The 19,070-nt window shown below is 44.2% G+C and overlaps 1 protein-coding gene across 1 annotated transcript in view; it reads left to right on the top strand.

Annotated features, from left to right (window-relative positions):
* The window catches only part of ACOXL (acyl-CoA oxidase like), a 335,830-nt gene that overhangs the window by 244,448 nt on the left and 72,312 nt on the right, over positions 1 to 19,070 (top strand). Inside the window, exon 14 of the mRNA XM_055539295.1 lies at positions 870 to 981. Within this exon, the coding sequence (XP_055395270.1) occupies positions 870 to 981 (112 nt within the window). The remainder of the gene's footprint in view (positions 1 to 869; positions 982 to 19,070) is intronic.

Here is a 19,070-nt window from a genome sequence, read left to right as displayed (position 1 = left end):
TTTTATTTGTTGGGAGATCTTTTTTTTTTTTTAATGATTTAATTTGATTGCATGTAATTACTCTGCTCATTTTCTATTTCTTCTTCATTTGTTTCTAGGAATTTATTTATTTTGTCTGGGTTGTCAGTTTTATTGGTGTATAATTGTTTGTATTATTTTCCTTTCTCTTGACAGAGAGACACCTGGGATGTTAATTTTTCACTTCTCTGAGTAGAACTTCTGTGAATATATTTGTATACAAGTGTTTTCATGAACGTGTTTTATTTTTCTAAGGCAAATAGTAGGAATGGAATGGCTGAGTCACAGGTTATGTGTGTTTAGTTTATGAGAAACAGAACTTTTTCCATTGGGAATCCCATTTATAATAGCTATAAATGGAGTATAACCTTTAAAAATTGTGAAGCATTTTATTGGATACCTGTACTATATAATATTGTACATCAGCTATACTTCAATTAAAAAATATATTTTAGGGATTTTCCCCAGTGGTCCAGTGGTTATTTCTCTGTGCTGCCAATGCAGGAGGCAAGGGCTCAATCCCTGGTTGGAGAGCTAAGATCCCACATGCCGTGAGGTATGGCCAAAAAAAATTTAAAAGATACTAAGTGGAAAAAGCAGTAAACCAAATTATCTTTACATTGCAAGGATGACCACATAGAATAACTTGACCCAGGCATTCATCGACAAAATTACCGAGAGAAGCCCCAAATACAGCAAGTGAGAGATCAAGGAGATAATTACGTGTACTCACTCTCTATCGGGAGGAAATCCTTTTTGAAAAAATCCCATCTATTTCTTTCAAACTGAAATACTTTGGTGATGACAAAATAATAATGATGGTCACTGTGCTTTTTTTTTGTTTGTTTCAGTTTCCTGGCATTTAACATGGGCACAGTTGGTCATCTCACCTTTCTGTTGAAAGCGGTGCATTTCCGTGAAAGGATTCTTCAGCGGGGTTTGGTGGCCCGAATTTATTACAAGGTAAAAATACATTGTGTTATAATAATATTTTTCCTTTTGACATGTGCGTAAGGCATATTCTTGCTGGTGAAAGTGTTAGTCCCTTGGTCGGGTCTGACTCTTTGTGACCCTATGGACTGTAGCCTGCCAGACTCCTCTGTCCATGGGATTTCCCGTGCAAGAATACTGGAGTGGGTAGCCATTCCCTTCTCCAAGGGATCTTCCCGTCCCTGCTAAATGTAATAGAGGATGAGTCAGCAAGTCGGACACAACTGAAGTGACTTAGCACCCATGCAGCAATAATTAGAAGCTTCTGGAAAGGGCTAGAATTTCTATAAGCCGTTTTGCATGATAGCGTTGCTTACTGCAGAGGCCCTGATGCTACTGATGAACTCTGTGTGTCATCTTTAGAGTGGGAGTTGACGAGTGGAGTAAATTTTAAGCCTTACTGAAACCGAAACATCATTGTCTGTAATAATGAATACATTATTTTCGGGGAGGGGGGAGTGCATGGGGCACATGGGGAAATTAACCATTGGGCTCGCCTGAGATGCACTCTGTTTCCTACTGAAGTGCCCAGGATGTTCTCAAAGAACATAAAGCTTTGCATCAGTGTTGATGGAAGTCTAGAGGTAATTTCCACCGAGTATGTGCAAATGGAGTTATTGGAGGAAACCCCCACTCCCACCCCAGAAATAGCTGTTTCATCTCCTAATCCCAACATGGAATAGACAAGACGACCCTAAGAGAAGGCTTACTTATCTACTTTCTGCCCAGACTCAGAGACTCGAGACTACTATAGCCTGAAATCAGTCCACTGCTCTCCCTCTGCAAAGGAATTCGATTCCAAGATGACCAGAACTGGTTCCCATGAAACTTCCCCCACAGCTTCAGTTCATCTCCTTTAATATGAATACCAAGATCACATCTCCCGGGACAACATCACCAAGGACAACACAGAGCGGGAGGAGGATGCATGCCACGCTGTGGGATGGGTATTCTCTTAGGAAACGCTCTTCAGCAGAAGAGCCCTGGAGCAGAAGTGGTCCAGATCCACTCGGGGGAACAAGACAGACTGATGCGTACCCACTGGAAGCTGGACCAAGTTTGTGCAAATCAGTCCATCCTCTGGGTGTAGGTCTGAGGTGAAGCCCTGGAAGATGCCAAGGGCATATTCAAGTGGGTTTGAGTCACTCCACATTCCCTGCCCTTATCAAACATGGTGCCACCAACATAAGAGGAGGGTGCCTTCAAGCCTGTCTAGAGGCACTAGTGAGCCTCTAGAACAATGGAGACAATGTAACCTATGAACGAGCTTTCCAAGACTGCAGAAGTAAAGGATGAAGGTCAGGAGATGACAATCAACAGAGTGGAAACAGTCAAAATGTAACCTACAGAGAAGAAATATTCCTGAAAATGCTGGAACAAAGGAGCAGATATAATAATCAACACAGAAGAAAAGTATCTTCCCTAGTGTAAAAAAAAAAAAATCAAAATTTTAATGGAAAAAAATACCCATACCTGAGGATAGCTTGCAATTCTATAGTGAAGAGAATATCATTTAAGCAACCAGACAGAAAGTAATAGTTTATCAACAAATTAAAAAAAGACAAGACTAGCTTCAATTCTTATTCACCAGCTCCAAATGGACTAAGACCTGCTTCTAGAAAGAGGAAACCTCATGATCTAAGCATACCATTCCAAGCCAGATTTAATCCATGAGTACAGGCAGTGGAAAGATATTTTCAAATATCTAAGAATTAGAAGCAATTTCACTCCCATGGCCTTCCTTAAAAATTAGTCAAAGAGCTACTCAATAGGACATTAAAAAGAATCAAAATTAATAACTTGAAAATAAGGAAATCAACCTATTTTCAGGGCAGGAATAGAGACACAGACATAGAGAGCAGACTTGTGGGCACAGCGGAGGAAGGAGAGGGTGGGAGGAACCGAGACAGTGGCACTAACATATGCACACTGCCTTGTGAAGAATGGACAGCTAGTGGGAAGCTGCCGGATAGCACAGGGAGTCCAGCCCGGCACCCTGTTATGACCTAGAGGGATGGGGTGGGGCGGGGTGGGAGGGAAGCTCAGGAAGGAGAGGATATTCATAGAGTTATGACTGATTTGTGTTGTTGTACAGCAGAAATCAACACAATATTGTAAAGCAATTATCCTCCAATTTGAAAATTAAAAAAAATTTTTTAAAGATTTGTAAAAGAATTGGTGGTCCCTGTGGATCAGCCAACTAATAATTATGTGTTATGAAACATTTAGTTAAACAGAGTTAAATAGTTTTATTTATTTTATTATTAGCAGAGTTAATATTTTATTATTAACAGAGAATGTAAGTTTTAGTATTTTATTATTAACAGAGTTAAATAAACAACATAGTTGTTGTTTAGTCACTAAGTCATGCCCAACTCTTTTGGGATACTGTGGACCTTAGCCTTCTCAGCTCTTCTGACCATGGGTTTCCCAGGCAGGAACGCATACTGGAGTGGGTTGCCATCTTCTCCAGGGGACCTTTCTGACCCAAGGATTGAGCCTATGTCTTCTGCATTTCCTGCATGGGCAGGTGGATTCTTTACCACTGACCCACTTTAATTTTCCTCTATGGCACATTTTATTTTGGAGACCCTTGGCCCACAAACATTAGACAGTCCATCTCCCTCTTGGTCTGGAATGAGTGCTGAGGGTTCCCGGGTCCTCCCAAAAGACCTGTCAGTGCAGGGGACCCAAAGCTGGTCTCTGTCACAACCTAGAGGGGTGGGATGGGGAGGGATGTGGAGGGGACATACACATACCTGTGGCCCATTCATGTTGATGTATCAATAGTGTTAAGTAATTTTGCTCTAATTAAAAAAAAAAGAGAGAGCCCTACCATCTGATCATTTCTTTCCTTCCTTGGTGCAGCCAGAATCTAACTTCAAATGGGACCAGGAAATGTCCTTCTGTGTTCTGGTAACCATGGTGGGAGCCCAACCCCATAGCTCCCCTTGGAAGCCGCACTTCTCCAGTTTTCTGAAATCACCTTGCATTGTTCATCAGGGTCACGGCATCATTTCCCCATTAGTGGGCGCAGGGAGAAGACAATAAACTTGTGATCTTGAGAACATTTTATTAAGGGCTTCTGTCATTTGTGGGCTCCCCTGGTGGCTCAGATGGTAAAGAATCTGCCTGCAATGCAGGAGACCCAGGTTCAATCCCTGGGTCAGGAAGATCCCCTGGAGAAGGAAATGGGAACCCACTCCTAGAGAATCCTATGGACAGAGGAGCCTGGTGGGCTATAGTCCATGGGGTCACAAAGAGTCGGACATGACTCAACGACTTTCAGTCATTTTATAAAAGAAAAATCTAAAGGAGACAAATGTATACCCTCAGTAATCAATATATATAACAGATGACTGCTGAATTTCATATGTTTATAACAAAAACTGGGCAGGTAGAGGGATGGTAATTCAGGTGGGATGAAAATCCTGCTGGTTTTGTCAAATCCTGCAAGGCTGAGTCAAAAGGAAAAGAGAAGTGGTTTGTATCGACAAGTAAAGACCATGAGTCATCCTCAATATCCAGGGGCTGTCATCTAAGTTGGGAACAACTACCCTAAGTTATTTTTACTTATTCATAATTTGAGGTTTTTGTTGGAAAAGAGTTAGTGGGGGTTGGAAATAAGGTTTCAGGTGATGTAATTTTGTAGAGCTTTCTGTTTGTTTCATTCATTTATTTATTCAGCTGCACCAGGTCTCTGTTGCAGCACACAGGGTCTTTAGCTGCAGTGTATGAACTCTTAGTTGTGGCATATGGGATCTCATTCCCTGACCAGGGATTGAACCCGGGCCTCCTGCATGGGCAGTGCGGAGTCTTAGTCACTGGACCGCCAGGGGGGTCCCTAGAACTTTCTGACTGTCACCTGCAATTTTTATTGTTGTGGTCAGTGCAACCTGACTGCTCCGTGTGTGTGTGTGACTTTAACGTTCTTTAGATCTTTAAAATATAATGAAATCATTGTACCACTAAAGGCTATCTTTCTAATCAGATCAGATCAGATCCTGACCCAGGGATCGAACTGCCTCTCCTACATTGGCAGGTGGGTTCTTTACCATCTGACCCACCATTGAAGCTCAGTGGGTCCAGTGACATCTGATGAATCAGAAAGGAGCTGGAAAACACCACTATCACCAAAAAAGTAAAGTGTTACTCACTCAGCTGTGTCCAACTCTTCGTGATCCTATGGACTTGTAGCCCACCAGGGTCTTCTGTCCATTAGATTTCCCAGACAAGAATTCTGGAGTGGGTTGCCATGACCTTCTTCAGTGGATCTTCCCTACCCAGGGATCAAACCCAGGTCTCCTGCACGGCAGACAGATTCTTTACCATCTGAACCACCATGGTCACTGAACCCAGAAAGAAAATATCATCTCCTTTGCTTGTACTTCTCTGGGAGTTTCAGAGCAGACAGGAAATAGAGAGTAACAGCCGCTGGGTTCTGTTTGTTACCATTTTAAAAGCCAACAGGGCAGCCTGAAGAGCAGATGTTTTACGGAAAATCTCATGGTACAGAAATGCCGAGAGCTTTGTTCCAGAGGCAGATCATCAAAGACAGGAAACAGGATTAGAAACTAAATTTCCTGAGTCACTGGTCTGCGTTGATTTTGCGTCTTCTAACTCTGGTGGTTGAGTTGGGCTGGGAGGATGAGCCAGAGACCAGGGCCACCTGATGGACAGTCTTTGTGTCCTTGAGCACTGGGTGCTGCCTGGGCAATTAGTCGCCTTGTACAGAAGTGAGGCTCCTCTGCTGACTGGGGCTTGAAATGCCTTTAATGGGGAACATGTTCCCATTTCTCAGTGAGAGGGAAGGCTTACACCCCTGCAACTCTCGAGAGAGGGAAAGCGTGATTGACCTCCCTGTCACAGTAAGCTGACATGGAGCTGAGGAGGGGAGATGGTGGTCTGGAGAGAGCCCCGAGTGGGCAGACAGGAAGATCCGAGGCTGCCCGTGCCCGCCTCCTGTGTAGACCGGCACTCCCGTCTTGGCTGTTTCTGGTCACAGGAAACCCTTCTGTTCTGTGCATGTGGGCGTGTGTGCTCAGTCACATCTGAGTCTGTGATCGCATGGACTGCAGCCCTCCAGGCTCCTTTGCCCATGGAATTCTCCGGGCAAGAATACTGGAGTCGGTCGCCATTTCTTCCTCCAGGGGATCTCCTGTACCCACGGACCAAAGGTCTCTTACGTCTCCTGCATCATCAGGCAGGTTCTTCACCTCTGGCACCACCTGGGAAGCCCCCTGTGATGTTTACTAGTGGGGACTTTCAATTTCCCTCCTTCCGGCTGCATTCTTTTATTAGAAGAAAGAGCTGTCCCTTCTCCATCAATTATTTATTTATTCAATTCATTATTATTTATATCAGTTCAGATTAATGGATATTCTGTATTTGAGCTACATCCAATTCTACAATTCTAACATATTTTATTTTCTTGCTCAAATTGTTTCTGCTTTGGCCATCGAGAGCTCCTTTCACGTTAGCTAGCCCAAATGTCTGTTATGTCCCCATGATTTTTTTTTTAGAACTTCTGTACTTTGGGTACCACAAAATGTCCTAGGCTCGTCTTTTGTTTTCTCTGCCCACCCTGTAATCAACCATTTCTCCAATAGTCCCTGGTCCTTTTATTGGAGAAGAGCATTTAAAAACCAGTATCTGGTTGCTGAGTATGCTAATTTGCTACTGGAATATCACAATTTCTAGGCTTGTTCTGAGCTAGAAAATAGATAGAGGTTTACTCACACATTCTCACACAGATTTGTACGTACTTATATTAGAAACCACGAGTTTTTACTGGTACTTCTGATTCCAATCCCAAACCGCAAGCCTTCCCTCTTTCCTATTTGTAACCTCTTTCTCTGAGAAAGTGAGAAATCTGGCTTTGACTGTCTACTGTGTTTATTTATTTGATCTTCCCTAGTATACACATTAAGTAGTTTCAGAATTGCTAGTCCGTCTCTCTGTGAGAAACACGTTTACAACTAGAACACAGTATTTCTTTGTGAATGTAGCTTCAGTTCAGTTCAGTTCAGTCACTCAGTCGTGTCCGACTCTTTGCGACCCCATGAATTCCAGCACGCCAGGCCTCCCTGTCCATCACCAACTCCTGGAGTTCACTCAGACTCACGTCCATCGAGTCGGTGATGCCATCCAGCCATCTCATCCTCTGTCGTCCCCTTCTCCTCCTGCCCCCAATCCCTCCCAGCATCAGTCTTTTCCAATGAGTCAACTCTTCCCATGAGGTGGCCAAAGTACTGGAGTTTCAGCTTCAGCATCAGTCCTTCCAATGAACACCCAGAACTGATCTCTTTTAGGGTGGACTAGTTGTACCTCCTTGCAGTCCAAGGGACTCTCAAGAGTCATCTCCAACACCACAGTTCAAAAGCATCAATTCTTTGGCGCTCAGCTTTCTTCATAGACCAACTCTCACATCCGTACATGACCACTGGTAAAACCATAGCCTTGACTAGACGGACCTTTTTTGGCAAAGTAATGTCTCTGCTTTTGAATATGCTATCTAGGTTGGTCATAACTTTCCTTCCAAGGAGTAAGCGTCTTTTAATTTCATGGCTGCAATCACCATCTGTAGTGATTTTGGAGCCCCCCAAATAAAGTCTGATACTGTTTCCACTGTTTCCCCATCTATTTCCCATGAAGTGATGGGACCAGATGCCATGATCTCAGTTTTCTGAATGTTGAGCTTTAAGCCAACTTTTTCACTCTCCTCTTTCACTTTCATCAAGAGGCTTTTTAGTTCCTCTTCACTTTCTGCCATGAGGGTGGTGTCATCTGCATATCTGAGGTTATTGATATTTCTCCCAGCAATCTTGATTCCAGCTTGTGCTTCTTCCAGCCCAGCATTTCTCATGATGTACTCTGCATATAAGTTAAATAAACAGGGTGACAATATAAAGCCTTGACATACTCCTTTTCCTGTTTGGAACCAGTCTGTTGTTCCATGTCCTGTTCTAACTGTTGCTTCCTGACCTGCATACAGGTTTCTCAAGAGGCAGGTCAGGTGGTCTGGTATTGCCATCTCTTTCAGAATTTTACACAGTTTATTGTGATCCACACAGTCAAAGGCTTTGGCATAGTCAGTAAAGCAGAAATAGATGTTTTTCGGGAACTCTCTTGCTTTTTCGATGATCCAGCAGATGTTGGCAATTTGATCTCTGGTTCCTCTGCCTTTTCTAAAACCAGCTTGAACATCTGGAAGTTCATGGTTCACGTATTGCTGAAGCCTGGCTTGGAGACTTTTGAGCATTACTTTACTAGCATGTGAGATGAGTGCAATTGTGTGGTAGTTTGAGCATTCTTTGGCATTGCCTTTCTTTGGGACTGGAATGAAAACTGACCTTTTCCAGTCCTGTGACCACTGCTCAGTTTTCCAAATTTGCTAGCATATTGAGAGCAACACTTTCACAGCATCATCTTTTAGGATTTGAAATAGCTCAACTGGAATTCCATCACCTCCACTAGCTTTGTTCGTAGTAATGCTTTCTAAGGCCCACTTGACTTCACATTCCAGGATGTCTTGCTCTAGGTCAGTGATCACACCATCGTGATTATCTGGTCATGAAGATCTTTTTTGTACAGTTCTATGTATTCTTGCATGTAGCTTACAGTATCTAAAAAAATAGTATTTTCCAAATTTACTTCAATATATTTTTTCCTTCTCCTTCAGTGAGATTATGTTATTTATTTGCAACACAGCTGTTAATAGCAAATCACTACAGGTAACAAGATACAAACTCAATATCCAAAATAAATTTACTTTTATACACTATCAATAAACAATTATAAAACACAATGTAAAATTAAATTAAATTTACAACATCATTAGAAAACATAAAATTCTTAGGAATATATTTTGCAACAAAAATTCAAATAGTGCAAGATCTGTACATAGAAAACTATAAAACATTGCGGAAGGTAATTGAATGGAACTTAAATAGGTGGAAAACTATATCATGTCTGTGCGTGGAAAGATCTGGTATTGCTGTGGTGTTCATTCTCCTTAAATGGGTCTGTTGATCTGACTGCATCTCAGTCAGATTTGCAGCAGACATTTTTGTAGAAACTCACAAGAGGATTTGACAATTCATATGGAAATACGAATAATCTGAAATAGCCAAAATGACTGAAAAAAGTTGAAGAAATGTGGAGGCCTTGTAGGACCTGATTTCAGAGTTTATGTCTGTGCTGCAATTACCCAGACAGTATGGTTTTGATATAAGGATAAACAAATAGATCAATGGAACAGTATCAAGTCCAGAAAATTGACTCACAAATATATGTTCATTTATAAAGATACAAAGGAAATTAAATGATGAAAAAAATTTTCAACAAATTGTGTGACAAACAGCTAAATATGCAAATGGAAAAAATTTATTCCTTATATAATACAGAAAAATTAACTTGAAATTGGCCATAGACTTAAAGTGAAAACTTAAAACTTTTAGAAGAAAACATGAGACTATTTCTTTGGAGTTGGTGCAGACTAAGATTTTCTAGTGAAAAAGATAAAAAGCACTAACCATTCAATTAAATATTGACCAGATTTTTTTCAAAATTAAAAAAATTGCTCTCCGAAAGACATCAGTAAGAAAGCAAAAAGACAAGCCATAACCTTGGAAAAATTATTTGCAACACATGTATCTGACAAAAGACGTATCCAAAATAAAGACCTTCTCTAACCCAGTAACAAAAAGACACAACCTAAGAAAAATTACACAAGGGACTTGAAAGATATTTCAAAAAGGAAGATAAAAGAATGGTAATGAGCACATGAAACTTTGCTCAATCTTATTAGTCATCAGGGAAATTGAAATTAAAACCACAGTGAAATACCATGACACACCCACTGCAGAGTGTTGAGCTAAAAGGGTGCAAGTCAATCATGGTGACAGCCTAGAGCAAGGGGAACTTCGGTCATTGCTGTAAAATAGTGGTGACTGATCTGGGAAACAGTTCGGCAGTTCCTTATAAAGTTAAATACACAGCTACCCTACAACCAGCACTTTCCCCCCTAGGTTTTTACGTAAATACCAAGAGAAATGAAATTCTGCTCACAGAAAGACTTTTACAAGAATGTTTATAGCATCTATATCAATAATAGCCCCAAACTGGAAACAACCCAAATGTTCACCTGCATGAAATTAGATAAACTAATTGTAATATCTTCATACCACAGAATTGTATCCAGCAATAAAAAGGGATCAACTACTGTTACATGCAGCCACATAAGTGAATTTTACAGATGTTATGTGTAGTGAAAGAAGCCTGGAAAGAAGTTAATAATGTATGATTCCATTTATATGACATTCATTCAAGAAGGGATGAAATTAGTTGGTGGTGATCTGTGGATCAGAGACTGAGAGAGTGTGGCATGGGCTGGGGGGGAATACAGTACAGGGTTTGGGAAATTTCTTTATCTTGGTATGGATGGTTACATGGGTACATACACGTAAAAGAATCATCAGGCTGTCAACTTAAGATTTATGCATCTGACTGTATGCTTTCTATACTACAATTAAAATACTTAAATATACAACTTAAGTGGTGCCTCACAGCAGTTAGGTTGTTTGCATTGCAGGCACTTGCCATCTTTTCTTACATGAAATGGGAAACTGAGAACTTTGCAAGATTCAGCCACTGAATCTCAATACGCTAATTGGGGAAAAGAAGAAATGGCAAACGGCAGCAACGCTCACCAAGGGTCAGTTCTGAGCTAGAGTCTTCAGCGGCATGCCGAGACACAGTTGTGGGCACCCAGACGCGCCAGCAGCATGGAGTCCAGAGCATGCTGACAGATGACAGGGGAGGTCTGGGCAAGGTTAAAGCAGCCTGGCAGGAGGCCCCCAAGTCAGGCAGACGGACCCTAAAGATTCTGAACCTTCTATTAGAGATCTTGACATCTGAAAGTCTGGACCGTGGGAAGCAGGTCCCTGGCCAAGGTGGTAGGAAAGGCTTGGGCATGGACAGTGGGGCAAATCATCCAGACAGGACAAGGGACAAGATGGAGCTTAGTCTGAGAGACACGCAAATTTATGGGTACATGTAGCAACTCAGGGCTCTGGTTGAAGAGCATAGCATAGAAATCACACTTTTCTGGCTTATGGAATGCTAATTACTGGTGAGTTTGACTTGGTGTAAATGACTGAATACTGAACAACAGTTTCTTTTTTGGAGTTCCTCCTGCTATTTTCCCTCCAGTTTCATTGTGTATAATTGACATAGAACATTATGTAATTTTAAGGAGAAGGCAATGGCACCCCAACCCAGTACTCTTGCCTGGAGAATCCCATGGATGGAGGAGCCTGGTAGGCTGTGGTCCATGGGGTCGCGAAGAGTCTGACACGACTGAGTGACTTCGCTTTCACTTTTCACTTTCATGCATTGGAGAAGGAAATGGCAACCCACTCCAGTGTTCTTGCCTGGAGAATCCCAGGGACGGCCGAGCCTGGTGGGCTGCCGTCTATGGGCATCGCACAGAGTCAGACACGACTGAAGCGACTTAGCAGCAGCAGCGCAGCATTGCGTAATTTTAAGGTGTACAATGTGATGATTTGTATATGTTGTGCACTGATTAACACACGACTGTTAGTTAGCACTCATCAGCTCACATAGTTACATTTTTGGTAGAGAGTGAGACATTGAAGATGTACTTTCTAGCACCTTGTATGTATAGAGTATAATACTGTTAGCTGTAGTCACCATGCTGTACTTTAGGTCACCAGACATTTTTCCCCTTGACCAACACATGTAAATTTCTCCTGCCCCCAACCCCTGATAGCCGCCCTTCTACTCCTCTCTGTGACTTCATCTTTTTAATTTTATTTATCTAAAGAATTTTTCTTTTATGTGGACCATTTATAAAGTCTTTATTGAATTTGTTACAACATTGCTTCTGGTTTATGTATTGGTGTTTTGGCTATGAGGCCTGTGGGATCTTAGTTCCCCAAACGGGGATCAAACCTGTACTTCCACCTGCCCCACTGCACCCCCGGATTGGAAGACAAAGTCTTAACCACTGGACTGCCAGGGAGGTCCCAACTTCAGCTTTTTTAGATTCTGCATGTAAATGAGATTGTAAAGTATTTGTCTTTCTATGCGTGACTTATTTTACTTATCATAATGACCTCAAAGTCTATCTATGTGGTTACAAATGGCAGGATTTCCTTTTTTCTCATGATGAACGGCTATTTCAGCATGTGTATGTTGTGAATACTTAGATTGCTTCCATATCTTGGCTTGTGTAAATAATGTTTCAGTGACCATAGGAGTGCAGATATCCCTTCAAGATAGTGATTTCATTTCCTTCAGATAAATATCCAGAAGTAGTATTGTTGGATCTATATGGTGGTTTCATTTTTAATTTTTTAGAAACCGCCATACTATTTTCCGTGGTGACTCTACCAATTTCCATTGCCACCGGCAGCACGCAAGGATTCCCTTCTCTTCACATCTTCATCAACAGTTTTATCTCTTGTTTTTTGACAATAGCTATTCTAAAAGGTAGGAGGTGATAGTTCATAGTGGTTTTGATTTATATTTCGCTGATGATTACTGATGTTGAGCATCCTTTCAAGTACCAAGTAGGTTGGGGTTAACATATCTGCATTACCATGTGTGAAATAGCCAGCTAGCAGGAAGCAGCTGTATAGCATAGGGAGCTCAGTTCAGCGCTCTGTGATGACGTAGAGAGGTGGGGTGCGGCGGGTAGCAGGGAGACTGAAAAGGGAGGGGATGTGTGTGTACTGCGAGCTGATGCACGTTGTCCAGCAGAAGCTGCAGTGGGGTGTCTGCAGTGGCGGTGGGTCCTCGCTGCAGGGAGCCTTGCACACCCTGAGAAGGTCTAGAACCTTCTGCCTTTGCTGCAAGTGGCCGGAGCACATTGGTGTCAGGAAGATCCTTCTGGAGTCAGTGGTGAGAGGGTGGCCCTTTGGAAGGCCACAGAAACCATCATCCCAGAAAAGTTGGGATCTAGTCTGAACTAGGAGGGGTGGCAGAGGGCTACCGTCCTTTAGGTCACACAGAGTTGGACATGACCGAAGCAACTTAGCATGCACAGCAGTGAGTGTGAGGGGTAGGGGGTGAGACTTGGGCCAGTTTAATGGAGAGAATGCAGAAGGTGGAGTCAGGAGTGCCCCCAGGGCTTCTGGGGGCGATCCGATGTCACTGGTGGCCACTGAGGCACAGAGCCCTATGGAGTCCAAATTGCAGCGGGTTTTGTGCCCTTCATCCCAGTCTCTTGTTTCCTGTGTTCACTCTAGACCCCCATGGGGTCGCACCCCTGCATGCCGCACCCCTGGCCTTTCTCCCACAGTCCCAAGAACGCCTCCACCAGCTGTCTTATGGGCCAAGCACCAGCTGAGCTGCTGCAGAGAATCAGGAAACAAAGATCCTGAGGGTTGATTTCTTTCCCATATTAAATGTACATTATTCTGCCTTATGACAGCTTTAGGCAGTCACCAAGGGCAGTCAGGTTCCATAACATCATCTTCAGCTAAATGCAAAGATCGTGTTCTTGAAACAAGATCTTTCTAGCTGATGGTACTCCAAATGCATGCTTCAGTGCCTGTAAAATCTATTTATGGTCTCCTGATTACCACTCCCTACCCCCACCTCTATTCCTCCTCCACAGGAACAGTTAGAAGCGATTTCAAGAGGAGGACACTGCTAGGAAAGGAGGAAGGCATCACCCATCTGTTTATTGACATATCCGTTGTTGGAAATGATCAAGATCAATTTCAGGGGCATGTATTCAAACGTAGGCTAAATGACCAAAGAAGCTGTATCATCTGATATTCGTTTTCTGTTCTGAAAGACTCAGTAATAAAAAGCAGACTCTTCATTTGACACAAAAAGGGAAAAGGAGGAAAAATTGGGAAGTAATGTATTCAATTATAGGAGCCCTTTGCCAAGAGCCTATTGATTTCATCTTCTAACAATTTCAGCCAAGCCTTAGTGGTGAAAAGATTCAGAAACAGGTCAGATCAAGCACATGTGTCCCCCCTGCCCCGTACCCACTCCTGGACAAAAATAGTCAGGTCTTCGCTAGGAAAGGGCTGTCTTGGGGACCTGTTCATACTGCCAGGACCCAGACCAGAGCTTGGAGGGTAGCACCGGTGAGAGAAGAAGCTGCAGAGACCCTGGAAGATCCCCCCAAAGCTGCAGTCTCTATTACTGCCCTGCAGTGAGAAGCCTGACCTGGAGCCCCGCACATCTTGGTTGTCTGTATTCCTCTCTACAAAATTTCCTCTTGTATTTCTGTGCCCTCTGCATCCAGCTGCATTCCAGCCCTTTGCCTGGAATCCACCTCTTCTCCCACCACCTGTCTGTGAGAGGGGAGTCTTTCATGTGCCCACTGGCCCTGCCCAACTCGGCTGGGTACCAGGCAAGTCTCAGTCCTGCTCTAGTCAGAGCAGTGTGATGAGAAGGGCTCCAATGGACGGATGTGCAAGCTTGGTGGAGACCAGAGGGTGCACATTTGGACCACGATGTGGAGGGGAGCTCTCAGGAGAAACTTGGAGGGAGCAGTGGGTGAGGAAGGTGGAGAGAAGGGTACATACACTGCTCTGAAGTAGGCAAGGGTGTGTGTCCTGAGATTGGATGGTTGAGGATGGAGAGGAGCCATGCTGTGTGCGTCATGTACGGGTGTCTTTGCAGCCAAGCTAGCATTACTTTGCCAACAAAGGTCCGTCTAGTCAAGGCTATGGTTTTTCCAGTGCTCATGTATGGATGTGGGAGTTGGACTATAAAGAAAGCTGAGCGCCGAAGAATTGATGCTTTTGAACTGTGGTGTTGGAGAAGACTCTTGAGAGTTACTTGGACTACAAGGAGATCCAACCAGTCCCTCCTAAGGGAGATCAGTCCTGGGAGTTCATTGGAAGGACTGATGTTGAAGCTGAAACTCCAATCGTTTGGCCACCTCATGTGAGGAGTTGACTCATTGGAAAAGACCCTGATGCTGGTAAAGACTGAGGGCAGGAGGAGAAGGGGACAACAGAGGATGAGATGGTTGGATGGCATCACCGACTCAATGGACATGGGTTTGAGTAAACTCTGGGAGTTGGTGATAAATAGGGAGGCCTGGCGTGCTGCGGTCCATGGAGTTGCAAAGAGTCGGACACAACTGAGTTACTGAACTGAACTGAATGGAGAACCTGCTCCCCACGCAGTTGAGGAGGATGCTGTCTCTGCCGCTGTGGCCCAGGCTGTCTGGAGGGGAGGCTCCTGTGTGAACAGTGAGGGTGTGTGTGTGGGACAGGTCTGCAGTCACATGGCTGTGCTGAACAAGCTTTGTTGATAGCGGGGGATGAGGCGTGCCCTGACCAACAGATACATCTGCGTTCCAGGTCTAGAGCCTGTTACTGGACTTCCCTGGGACTCACTGTAAAACCCAGGGCCAGTGCCGTGGGGCACATGGGTGTGCTGGGAAGATCCGAGATGCTGGGCCTCTACATGGCATCACACCAGCCATCGTTTTCATGGTGTGTTCCTCTGGGAACCCCAGCCTTGCACCGCTTGGCCCATATCCCTAGAGGAGGGCTCCTCCCCCACCTTGGTCTTGCAGTGCAGCCACCGGCCCCCTCTGAGGGAAAGGAGGGAGGCTCTGGTGCCCAGCCGGGGCCCAGCGAGGGTCTCTGGGATGGGATGGGTGGTAGACCAGAGGGCCCTGGGTTCAAACTCTGACCCGAGCTCTGAGATCATCATGAATTTCACGACTAGCCCCTCCCCTGGGGTCCCCAAAGCTAAGCGCAGCCATCTCTGGGATGTCTGGAGAATATTTACTTCTCCTTTTCGTAGGGAACAAGCAGGAGCAGTGGGCATCCTGTGTCCTTTCTCACTTTTTTTTTCTTTTTTTTTGCATGAGTAGCAAGATCTTGGATGAGATGTATTTATCTGGCTTTCTTGGAATTCTAGCTCAGGTTCAAAGCTCAGGGTAATGGTATAAAGAATGCCATATTCCCAGTGCAGGAAGCCACCAGTGAGCTGACAGCTGGTGGACCCAGCCACCTTGCCTTCTTTGAGCAGCTAGTGGCAGACAAACCAGCACCTGCCCATCGATGCAAGAACAGAGCTTTGGGAGAGAGCAGAGTTCTGGGAGAGGCTGCTGGTGGCCAGGAGAGGGGTCCTCTCTCCAAAGCCACACAGAGGAAACCAAGCTTAATCTGGAAGCAAGCCTAAAGAGCAAAGGAAGAAATCATGTAGTGGGCAAACACATAAGAGAAGAAAGAAAGAGGAGACAGGAGAAAAGACAGATGGAACAATGCAGGAAAAAAAGACAGAACTATAGACAGAGAGATAAGCGAGGAGAGGAAGAAAACCAGAACAGAAACCTAGAAAAATAAAATACAGAAAGGCAGAGAACTACGGAAACATTAAAAATACATAGACAAGTGAAAAGTGGTGAAGTAAGTTTGCAAAAAGAGAGAAAGAGGGACTTTCCTGGTGGCCCAGTGGCTGAGAATACACCTTCCAATCCAGGGGATGTAGGTTCAGTCCCGGGGAGAGGAACTAAAATCCCACATGCCACGGGTAACTAAGACCCAATGCAGCCAAATAAATAAATAAATATTTTAAAAAGAGAAAGAAAGAACTTATTTTGAGAGGGAGATACAGGGAAATGAAATAAAGATAGACATAAAAAATACTGAAAGGTAGAAAAATATATTAAGAACACGTGCACACACGTGCATGCCCACACACAGAAAGACAAGACAGACAGGCGGAGAAACAGAAGGTGGAGACGTGGGCCGACGGGTGAGGACTGGCCTTCGGGGATGCTGGAGGGAGACTTGTCCTCTGGCTGCACCAAGGGTGCAGCCACAGAGAGAAATGCGGGCGGGACCCAGGCAGACCCCAGCCTCTCCTGCCAGCGCTACAAAGGGCTACAGAGGAGTCTGCAGCAACAGGGCTGAGAGCCAGGTGAGCATGTGCTGCAGGTGGGCTAAGTGTGGGGGAGCCAGACCACAAGTTCCACCTGCTAGACAGAAGGGAAAGAAGAGAAACTAAAGGAGGAGAAGAAATCCTGTATGGTTTGGGGTTCACCATTTCCATTACTTTACCAGGTGGTCATCTACTGGGCTTCTCCCCTGGTGGCTCAGATGGTAAAGAATCTGCCTGCAATGCAGGAGACCTGGGTTCAATCTCTGGGTTGAGAAGATCCCCTGGAGATGGGAATGGCAACCCACTCCAGTAATCTTGCCTGGAGAATTCTATGGACAGAGGAGCCTGATGGACTACAGTCCAGGGGTAGCAAAGGGTCCGACATGACTGAGTGACAGTTTCACTTTCATCTGCCGGGCAAGATTACTTCCTCCTGGACAAAGGCTCCCAAGTCTAGGGGAGTGGGCTTCTGTGGACAGCCGGAGAAGCAGAAAGTAAGGAAAAATCATTGTTTGACCTACTTCACTTCTGTATAAAATTTTAAAATAACTGCATGTTGTATTATTCCCCATATTGGATGGATATAATTTAAGACATATGGTACCTAAAGTGTTTTGTAGAATCTGATATCCAAGCTTAGCAAACTTATAAAGCCTGCATGGTTATTGGTCAGGACTGGACTCTTTCCCGCCCCCCGCCCAACTGATTCCACCTTCTCTCCACAGTAAAATAAAAAGGAAGAGGGTAGATTTAAACAGCACGGAAAACAAATTCAAAGGACACAGCAAATGGATTTGGAGCTGAATACAAAGGTAGAAATGTTTTAAATGCTGCCAGAGACAGGAGCCCAGGGGGTCTAATCAGATGGTGGAGTTGAAGGACACAGACCTCCCCTCTGTCCACCTCCGCCCTCACCTCCACCCACAAACGCATCACAAACGGCTCCACACCTGGAACAAGTCTCACAGAACACCTGCTGAATGCCAGCAGGAGACCGCACACAGCTGAAAGCACAGGAAGCGTCTCCATGTAACTGGGCGGCGGTGGTGGGTTAATTTCTCAGTCGTGTCTGACTCTTGCTACCCCATGGACTGCAGCCGACCAGGCGCCTCTGTCCACAGGATTCTCTGGGCAAGAATACTGGAGCGGGCTGCCATTCCCTTCTCCAGAGGACTTTCCTGACCCAGAGATTCAACTCACAGCTCCTGCGTCTTCTGTGTTGGCAAGTGGATTCAATTTCAAGTTCCAATTATTCATTCCTAGAATACAGAAATACAGTTGACTTTGATTTGTATGGGCTTCCCTGGTGACTCAGACTGTTCAATTCTTGGGTCAGGATAATCTAGAAAAGGGAATGGCTACCCTCGTCAGTATGCTTATCTGGAGAATTCCATGGATGGAGGAGCCTGGCGAGTTGCAGTCCATGGGGTCGAAGCGAGTCAGACAAAACTGATTGACTATCGCTTTCACTTTTGATCTGTATATCAAAGGCTTATATCTTTTAAGTTTGCTTAATTGACTTCTTAATTCTAGCAGTTTTATTGTATATTCCTTAGGATTTTCTATGTAAAAAATCACGTCTTTTTGTAGTGAAGACACTCTTGCTCATTTCCAAACTCTTGGCCTTTAGTTTCTTTTTCTTGCCTTATTGCCCTGGCTGGAACCTGAAGTAATATTGAATAGAAGTGGAGATATGAACATTCTCATCTTCTTCCTGATTCAGAGGGAAAGCACTTACTTAAGTCTTTTACTATTACATATGATGTTAGCTGAGGTTTTTAAATAGATCCTCTGTAGGGAGGTAAGTGTTTTTAACTGGCTATATTGCTGCCCAACCTATTTGGGGGTGTTTCTAGAAAAGAAAAAGGGGGAATGGATATGGGTATTCACCAAAGATGAGGCAGCAGGGGTCTCTTTATGAGTTCAGTTCTGTCTTAGCTGTATGATGACTTATTAGGAAATAAGCATTTATTTCCCTTAGAGGCTTTAAGTGTGGGATGTCATTCACATCAAACATGACCCGGTGTGACAACGCATCTCTATAAACTATGTATTTGGGAGGGACAGGGAGCTAATTCTCCATCAGTCCATTGGGAGGCAGTGTATCCTGTGACTAGAAATGTGAGCTCCTAAAACTGGGTACCCAGTCCCAACCCACATCTCCAACCTTG

The sequence above is a fragment of the Bubalus kerabau genome, chromosome 11 (assembly GCF_029407905.1).
Source record: "Bubalus kerabau isolate K-KA32 ecotype Philippines breed swamp buffalo chromosome 11, PCC_UOA_SB_1v2, whole genome shotgun sequence".
Lineage (NCBI taxonomy): Eukaryota > Metazoa > Chordata > Mammalia > Artiodactyla > Bovidae > Bubalus > Bubalus kerabau.
The sequence above is the reverse complement of the archived record's forward strand: the minus strand, read 5'-3'. Positions and strand labels throughout refer to the sequence as shown.